The sequence below is a fragment of the Triticum dicoccoides genome, chromosome 4A, assembly GCF_002162155.2.
Source record: "Triticum dicoccoides isolate Atlit2015 ecotype Zavitan chromosome 4A, WEW_v2.0, whole genome shotgun sequence".
NCBI lineage: Eukaryota > Viridiplantae > Streptophyta > Magnoliopsida > Poales > Poaceae > Triticum > Triticum dicoccoides.
In genome coordinates, this window is record NC_041386.1 from 449,679,831 (window position 1) to 449,688,467 (window position 8,637).

Sequence of the window (8,637 nt, forward strand, 5' to 3'; positions counted from 1 at the left end):
GGGCGACGACTGGGCGCAAAACCACCCCAACACCGATTGTATCGCCGGCTCGCCCCCAGGGGGCGATTTTTATGCGTCGTGGGGGTGGGGGGCAACGGCTGGAGATGCTCTTAGTCTCTCGGAGGTGCTCATAGGAATATGAGGTGCGCATGTATATGAGCGCTTACGTCTTTACTGTGTTAAAAAAAAGAGTGTAGCCATTGACCTTTTCAAAAAAAGTTAAAAAATCTATTTTTTTGTGATGCAGAAATATTTTTTTGTAAAGTCCACCATGGAGCCCGTCCTCCATTTGCTCTTTTTTTCTTGACGTGTCCATTTGCTCTTTTCGATATGGTAGAAACTATCATCCGAATCGAAATCAGGGCTTAGCAAAATATTTAAAGACAAGAAACGGTGTGTAATTATAACAGAGCTGGAGGATGTTTTCGTAAATGCTCCAAAGAACCCTTCCTGCCGGTTCCTCTCCTCCCCAGTCCCCACCTCTGAACACCGGTGAGCGCCGCCTTCACCGCCACCAGCACCAACTCACCGAATCCAGAGCTCCCGCCTGTCATCCCGCCGTCGCCCCGGCATTAGTTCCGCTGTCCTCTACCTCGTGCCTCCCCGCCCGCAGGTCACGCACGACCCCTCGTGTTTCCCCATCTGCACCGGTGACCTCGACACCCCATCTGCACCGGCCTTCGTCTCGGTATCCCTGCTGTTCTGCTCTTCACTCTCGGATACAACCCACAGGCAATATTTCATCTCCCTCATCACTACAGCCTCCGCGCCCCTGCCTTCTTTTCCTGGGTTATCATCAAAATCCTTCCACTTCTGTATATGGTTAACTACATAATTAATCTGCAAAAATCATACTCTGTATTTCAGCAATTTAGGTGAAATTTTGAGGCATGGAGGATGAAGAAAACATCGAGGAAGAACTTTTGCTGGTGGAGTCGCAACTCAATGGACTACAAGGTCATCACTATAATCATCATCCACAATTGATCCATATTCCATAAATATTTCAGTTAAATGAGTTCGTTATCTGTATCGTTTGTCCATAACAACCCATCTGTAGGATAACCACGGTAGAGCCAAGAATGAGGGGCAGGAAGTTGACATACAGCATGTCTAGTTTCCAATTGCACGCCATCTGTGTGGAAACAGGCCAGCCACACTTGCCTGTAAAACAACCCCAAATGGTCTATTAGCGTATGCCCAGGTCCCAAGGATAAGCAATGACACCTTCTTTACTTAACTGATAAATACCTATCATGAACCACATTCATACTTCTAAATGCATAGTTTTGAACATGGCAACTTATTCCATGTACGTATATGGATGCGGTTAATGTCGCCACTATTAGTGCACTTGGCCCTGGGTCCCTCTTGTCCTCTTCAATTGATGTTAAAGGGCATTTTGTTATTTTTCCAGCAAGTGGTGTTATTTCAGACATAGAAACAGATGTCACCAGCTGTCTTTTCTGGTGTTTTTTTTTCTTAATTACACCTTTAACCTGTTTGAGTGCTACTGAGCTAGTTTTCCTCTTAAAATTATTATATGCAGACAAAATCAAGACATTACTTGATCAGCAAGAAGAATTGTATGAGCGCCAAGCACAGTTGAAGGCTATGCTGGAAATATCTAAAACTTCCAGAGATGCATCAAATAGTGCCCCTTCAGTTGCTCTGGAAGATTGGTCTGGAAAGTTCTCATGGGATTCTCAGGCTGATGACACTCGATTCAATGTATTTGGTATTTCTTCCTACAGGTCAAATCAACGAGAAGTAAGTTTGTAGCAGAAATAATATATCTATTTTTAATTTTGATGTTTACTCTTTGATGAACTGCTTATTAACCCGCAAAAATTATCCAGGATATATATAGTTTTTAACACCACAAGTGACATCTTATAATAACTTTATTTTGTGAAGAATCTTACGTTTGAAATTCTTCATATACGTAAGATACTGCTTTGTAGCATGTCAATTGTTTTATCCGTTGTATGTTGCTCAATGCCCTTTGATGTCTTTTTATTTTTTATCTCCCATTTCTTGGTAGTGTTGAACCTAATGCTATATACCAGAAACTATCTCAGTATTGTTAGAATTGTGTAGTTTTTTCTTGTTTTGCATTCTTTAAGCATGCTGTCCTTACAGATAATTAACTCAATCATGAGTGGAAAAGATGTTCTGGTTATAATGGCTGCTGGTGGAGGGAAGAGTCTGTGTTATCAACTTCCAGCTGTACTTCGTGATGGAATTACACTTGTCGTCAGTCCTTTGCTTTCGCTTATTCAGGATCAGGTGTTTAAGACTTTTCTGTTCTTTTGTTGCCCTATATATGCTCGTTCTCACTCTTGAGGATTTGTTTTATTGTAGGTCATGGGACTGGCGGCTTTAGGTATACCAGCTCACATGTTGACTTCCACTACCAACAAGGAAATCGAGAAGTTCATTTATAAGGCACTTGAAAAAGGTGAAGGGGAATTGAAGATATTGTATGTGACACCTGAAAAGATATCCAAAAGTAAAAGGTTCATGTCTAAGCTTGAGAAATGCCATCATGCTGGGCGTCTTTCTCTTGTTGCAATAGATGTGAGTGATGATATTTTCTCCCTTCGTTGCCAATGCCAAAATATATGCTGTAGTCTTTTGTTTATTTTATGATTATCTAATCTGCTGGTTTCATTGAACTATACATGATTGCAACACTTTTACATTATGGACCACACAATGATCACCTTTTGACTGGCTAAAGTTGGATCTTGTGTGATACTTACAGTGCCTAAGAATTTACTATTTACTTTGTGCTGGTTAATGTCGACAATGTCTATGTTTATTTTTTTTCGAGAAAACGCGTGAGAGCGTGCGTTTCATTGCATTGTAAAGAGGGAGAGTTTGGTTACATTCCTCCTAGGAGGTTGTTTACAAAGACTGGACTAATGGACGTCCCAAGTCTGGGGGGTAATGGCTTTGAGCCATAGCGCGCCTGCATTTGCCGAAAGGGCAGCCTCTTCCTTGATCTTCGCTACGAGGATGTTCACAGATGGGCGCGCTCCGTTGAAGATGCAGTCATTGCGGTGTTTCCATATCATCCAGGGGACGAGGAGGGTCACGGTGCCGAGGCCCTTGCGCATGGGCGCAGGGGCGGAATGTCGCGCCGATTGCCACCAGTCTAGAAGCGAGGGCTCGTCGTCGGGCGGGGTGCACGGGATCCGTAGCCAGCTTAGCGTCTCATGCCAGGTTTGCCGGGTGAAGGGGCATGCAAGGATGAGGTGATGCATGGTTTCAGGCGCCTGGTCGCAGAGGGGGGGGGGGGCACCGTGCGGGGTGTTGCAGCCCACGGCGAGCGAGCCTATCGGCGGTCCAACACCTGTCTAGGTGGGTGAGCCAGTAGAAGAAGCGGACGCGCGGCGGCGCCCAGTTTTTCCAGGTGAGCTTCCAGGCGGCGCAGGTCGTGGAGCCGGCAAAAGTGGCCGTGTAGGCCGACTTGGCCGAGTAGACGCCATTTGCGCTCCATCTCTAGATTAGGCGATCGGGCTCGGCAGAGAGGGTCGTGTCCTCGATCCGGTGCCAAAGCTGGAGGTATTGCCCGATCTCGTGAATGCCAACCGTGCCCTGGATATCTCGTGCCCAACGGTTGTCTTCCAGCCCATCCGCAACAGTTCGGAGTTTGCGACGGCGTTTGGGGATGCATGCGTATAGGAGCGGAGTGATCTCGCGGACGGACCGTCCGGCAATCCATCGGTCCTCCCAAAAGAGGGCGTCCGTGCCGTTTCCGAGCTGCATGGTGGTGGAGGCGAAGAAGAACGCGCGCTCCTCGGCAGTGAATTGGAGGTCGAGGCCTGCCCACGCCTTGTTGGTGTCCGTGCGGCTGAACCATAGCCACCGCGTACGCAGCGAGAGGCTGGTGCGCGCGAGGTCGGGGACTCCTAGGCCACCAAGAGGGATCGGGCGGGCAACTCGCTGCCAGTTGACGTGGCAGTGCCTGCCGTTCGCCTCCGCGCGCCCGGCCCATAGGAAGCCGCGTTGGATCTTCTCGAGCGCCTTGATGGTCTTCTTGGGGGGGGGGACAGAGCCAGCAGCTGGTGGATGGGGATCGCGCTGAGGATGGCTTTCACAAACGCGAGGCGCCCAGCCTTGTTCATGAGGTGCGCCTTCCAACATGGGAGCATGCCGGCTGTTTTGTCGACGACGGGCTGAAGCTGGGCTGCGGATGGTCGGCGCAGCGTGAGGGGGATGCCCAGGTAGGTGATAGGCAGCTTGACGATGGGGCAGCCGAGCGAATCAACCATAGGCGCGGTCTCGTCCGCGCCGGTGCGGATCAGCGTGGCCATGCTCTTGGCGAAGTTGACCCGTAGTCTTGAGGCGCGCCCAAAAAGTTGCAGGATGCTCTTGACGGCGGTGACATCGCTTAGGGTGGGGTGACAGAAGAGAATCATGTCATCAGCGTAGAGAGAGACGGATGGCATCGGCCGCCGAGGGTGTAGGCGTTGCAGAATACCCAGCTCGGTTGCGCGGTGGAGAAGGCGTCTAAGCGTGTCGACGGCGAGTACGAAGAGCTGGGGCGAAAGGGGGTCACCTTGGCGGAACCCACATCGGTGCCAGATAGCAGGGCTCGGCTCCCCGTTAACAAGCACCCTGGTGCTTGCCGAAGAGAGAAGGATGGCAAGCCAGCCGAGGAACCTGGAGCCGAAGCCGTATCGGCGAAGGGCATCGAACAGGAATGGCCATCTGACCGAGTCGAAGGCGCGCGCCAGGTCCAGCTTCAGGAGCACGCGTGGGGCACCGAGCTGGTGCAGCAGACGAGCCGACTGGCGGACGAGGATGAAGTTGTCGTGCAGACTGCGTCCGGGGATGAAGGCGTTCTGGCTTGTGCTGACGAGAGTGTTGAGCTTGGGCGCGAGGCGCAGCGACAGGACTTTGGCGAAGATCTTGGCGACCAAGTGAATGAGGCTAATGGGCCTGAAGTCGCCGAGGGCGTGGGCGTCGGCGCGCTTGGGCAGCAAGGTGAGTAGCGCTTGATTGAGGCAGCTGAAGCCACGACCTCGCAATGTGTAGAGCTGGCAGAAGACGTCGACGAAGTCCTGCTGAACGGTGGGCCAGCATGCGCGTAAAAATTCAGCCGTGAAGCCGTCGGGGCCGGGGGCTTTGCGCGTGGGGAGCCGTTTGACCGCCTGCCAGATCTCCTCGGCGTCGAACGGGGCATCCAGGCAATCCCGGGGCGCCTCCTTGCCCAAAAGCGCGTCGAAGTGAGCGTAGGCAGCCGCAGCCATCTCCGAGCGGTCGGTGACTACGCTCTCACCGACAAGGAGGCTATGAATCCTGTTCTTTTGGCGCCTGTATGTGCATTGCCGATGAAAGAAAAAAGTGTTGGCATCGCCGTCCTTGGGAGTGGCGAGGCGGGCACGTTGCCGGGCAATTGTGCGCTCGAGGGAGGCGAGGCCAAGGTATGACGCCTTGATTTGCCGGCGCAGCCAATCCTCATGCAGGGATAGGGCGTGGTGGTCCTGTGCTGCATCAAGCCGGAGGAGGAGCTCTCTGGAGATTGCCAGTTTGAGCCGCACATTGCCAACTGTCTTCGAACTCCAGCTTGTGAGCATGCGCACCGTGGACTTCATGCGGAGCATGAGCTGCCTGAATGGGTCAGGGTCATGGACGGAGTGCCAGGTAGCCGTGACGATGTCCTGGAAGCCATCCAACCGGATCCAGAATTCCTCAAAGTGGAATCGCCGGTGGGTGGGTGGCATCGGGGCACAGTCAAGTAGCAAGGGGCTGTGGTCCGACACGACGGAGGCGAGGCAGCGAAGATGGCACTCCCCGTGGAGCTCTTCCCAGTCTGCCGTGCAAAGGACACGGTCAAGGTGAACGAGGGTCGGGGGTGACTGCTCGTTGGACCACGTGTACCGGCGTCCGTTGAGGTAGATCTCCTTGAGCGCGAGGTCGTCGAGGATGCGCCGGAAGCGACCCATCATGCGGTGGTTCAGGTGGCCATTGTTCTTGTCTTCTTCACGATATATGAGATTGAAGTTGCCACACACCATCCATGGTCCAGGGCAGTCCACGCGAATGTCGCGCAACTCTTGCAAGAATGCGATTTTGTCGGCGTCTAGTTGGGGCCTTTAGACCACGGTGAGCCACCAGGGCGTGCGAGCGCTCGATGGGTGAGAAACCTTGGCCGTAATGGCATTTGCCGTGAAAAGAGGATCGGTGATGGACACCTCACGGCTCTTCCAGGCAAGCATGATTCCGCCGCGAGTGCCAACCGCGGGAAGGTACATGTAGTCGTCGAATTCCGAGCCAAGGGTCTCAAGGACAGTCGACGAGCAAATCAAAGTCATCTTCGTTTCCTGGAGGCAGACAATGGAGACATTTGCGGTAACAACGAGCGAACGGACGGCGGTGCGGCGAGCGCGCGCGTTGAGGCCGCGCACGTTCCAAATGAGCATCTTGGGGTTGTGATCCATTGAGGAGAGGTCGACGTCGTGGCGCGCGGCGTGGCTATGCCTCGATGGGGTTGCCCGCAACCATCATGGTGATCGGCGCGATGGTGGGATCTGCGGGGAGCTCGCGATCAACCAGAGCGGCGATGGCCGACAGGACGGATAGGGGAATGGTCGCCGCGAAGAGGCCCTCGTATGCCTGCATCTCCGCTGCGGTGATCCTCTGATCAACTCCGACAATGCTGAGGGTGCGCAGAATGTGGATCTGGGCGCGACTCTCAGCTGTCGGCGGCGCGGCCGTCTTGCGGGCGGTGGACGTGGCCGATCTCCCATGCCTTGGGGTGAAGTTGGGCGGGATCCGTCGCTGGCGCCGGCCAGGGATTGGGAGGGCGGCGTCTATCTGCTTGGTTGCGGCGGCGAGGAAGTCACCCAGGGTCCAGGCCGTAGGCGCCGTGACGCGCAGTCGGGAATGGCGCATGGTGATCGGGGGAGTTGCAAATCGCGCAGGTGGGCAAGGCGAGTGGGCGGATCTTGTCATGTCGCTCGGGGTCCCATGTTGGGCCTCATGATGGGCTTCAGACTGGGCGTGGCGAAGGGCCTCGGGGCCTTGCTGGGCTGGAGCGGCGTCCAAGGTGGATTCTGTGCGCATCACGGCATGCACGGGCGCTTCTGGAGGTTCCTGGACGGCCTCGGCTGGCCCCGTGGGATTGGTTGGGTGTGCCGTGGTGGGTTCCATCTCTTGCGGTGTCTCCGTGGACCGGTCCGCAATGGGCGCGGCCTCAGCAGCCAATGGCAGCGAGGGAGCAGCAAAGCGTCCCGACAGCGGGTCCGGCGTGACCTCCAAAGGCTGGGAGTCGGGGACCTCGCTTGCCAGGGATTGTCTGGCTGGGCTGCAATCCAGATCCCCATGCGTGTCAGGGTGATCCACGCCTGGCACGACTGCGTCACGAGTGGGCCTTGGGGGCAGGCGGGATGTCTTGTTGCGCGGGCGAGGGGTGGGTGCCAGCGCTCTCAGACTGGCCGCGAAAGGCGCCAGCCAATGGGCGGGTGGCAACCGCTGCCAGGTCACGCGGGTCCTCCGCTGTTGGGCCACAAGTGGCAGGGTGAGGGGGCAAAGCAGCCGCAGGGGGTGCAGCTTTTGCACGTCGGGCCGCTTCTGCCATCCTTCTTTTCTTTCCACCGCGCTTTCCCCTTTTGGCAAAGCCGCGGGAACTGCGGGGGCCACCAACAGCGGGCCAGGGGGCCATCGTGCGGCCGGTGGTTTGCCTTGTCGTCGGCGGCACCGCTGCGACCGTACGGGTACGGGAGCCTGGCTAGCCAGCATCGATGGCAATGCCATCAGCGCGGGCACGGAGGTTGGACGAGTGCCAGCCCACGGAGTCGATGGCCATGCCATCCGCGCGGCCATCAGGGGCGTCGGAGGTGCGGCGGCGCTTGCGCCCGCGTCGATGGCCTCGGCCGCCCTCATTGCGGCAACCGGCGCCTCTGCCTCCTGCGCCAGGTGCACCGTCCCACGGGCCGCGATCTCCGTTGGCGGTCGGGGTAGGCCGCCCGACCGCGGCAGCGGCGGCGATCGTGATTGACACCGGGTATTGGAGGGTGCGGATGGTCGGCGGTGAGGAGCGGATGCGAGCTGGGATGGATTCCACGATCTCGAGGATGGCCGCCCGACAGATGTTTGCTAGGTCGTGGGTGCGCGCGGTCACCCGGAAGGTGGCGAGGTCAGCGCGGGAGCGCGTGCTCGGGTGAAGCCGCTCTACCCAGCAGCTGCCGCCTAGAAGGTGGCCGTGGACAGGTGCCAGGCCTGCGCCGGGATGCCACGCAGTTCCGGCTGCACGGAGTGTTCGAGCGAACCAACATCGGCGCGGGCGAGCTTGCTCCAGGGGCGTAGCGCGAGGGTGAACCCGGGTCCGCTGATGAAGTGGTCGCCGGCAAGGCGGTCCATGAGCTCGCGGGTGGTGAAGACGAGGAGGAAATCCTCCGGGTGGTAGGCGTGGACGGTGAAGTCTCCAGGGTGGAGGTCGAGGGAGGAGTACAGGACGTCCTCAACGTCGCGTGCAGCCACGGCCGGCCTATCTCCGGTGATGGACACCACCATGCCCCGGCGCAGCACCAACTCTGCTTCTTCCATCTCAACAGAGCGTGAGAGAATGACGCATGTAGGAGCCTGGTCTGTGGGCAAGGGGGTCGGAGCCGGCGGTGGCGCGGC

At 56.3% G+C, this 8,637-nt stretch overlaps 1 protein-coding gene across 1 annotated transcript in view; it reads left to right on the forward strand.

Annotated features, from left to right (window-relative positions):
- Positions 1 to 445: 445 nt before the first annotated feature.
- LOC119286115 (ATP-dependent DNA helicase Q-like 2) overlaps positions 446 to 8,637 on the forward strand; it is a 24,391-nt gene continuing 16,199 nt past the window's right edge. The window contains exons 1-5 of the mRNA XM_037565462.1: positions 446 to 732; positions 868 to 957; positions 1,550 to 1,770; positions 2,143 to 2,289; positions 2,365 to 2,580. Of these exons, the coding sequence (XP_037421359.1) occupies positions 891 to 957; positions 1,550 to 1,770; positions 2,143 to 2,289; positions 2,365 to 2,580 (651 nt within the window). The 5' untranslated portion in view covers positions 446 to 732; positions 868 to 890. The remainder of the gene's footprint in view (positions 733 to 867; positions 958 to 1,549; positions 1,771 to 2,142; positions 2,290 to 2,364; positions 2,581 to 8,637) is intronic.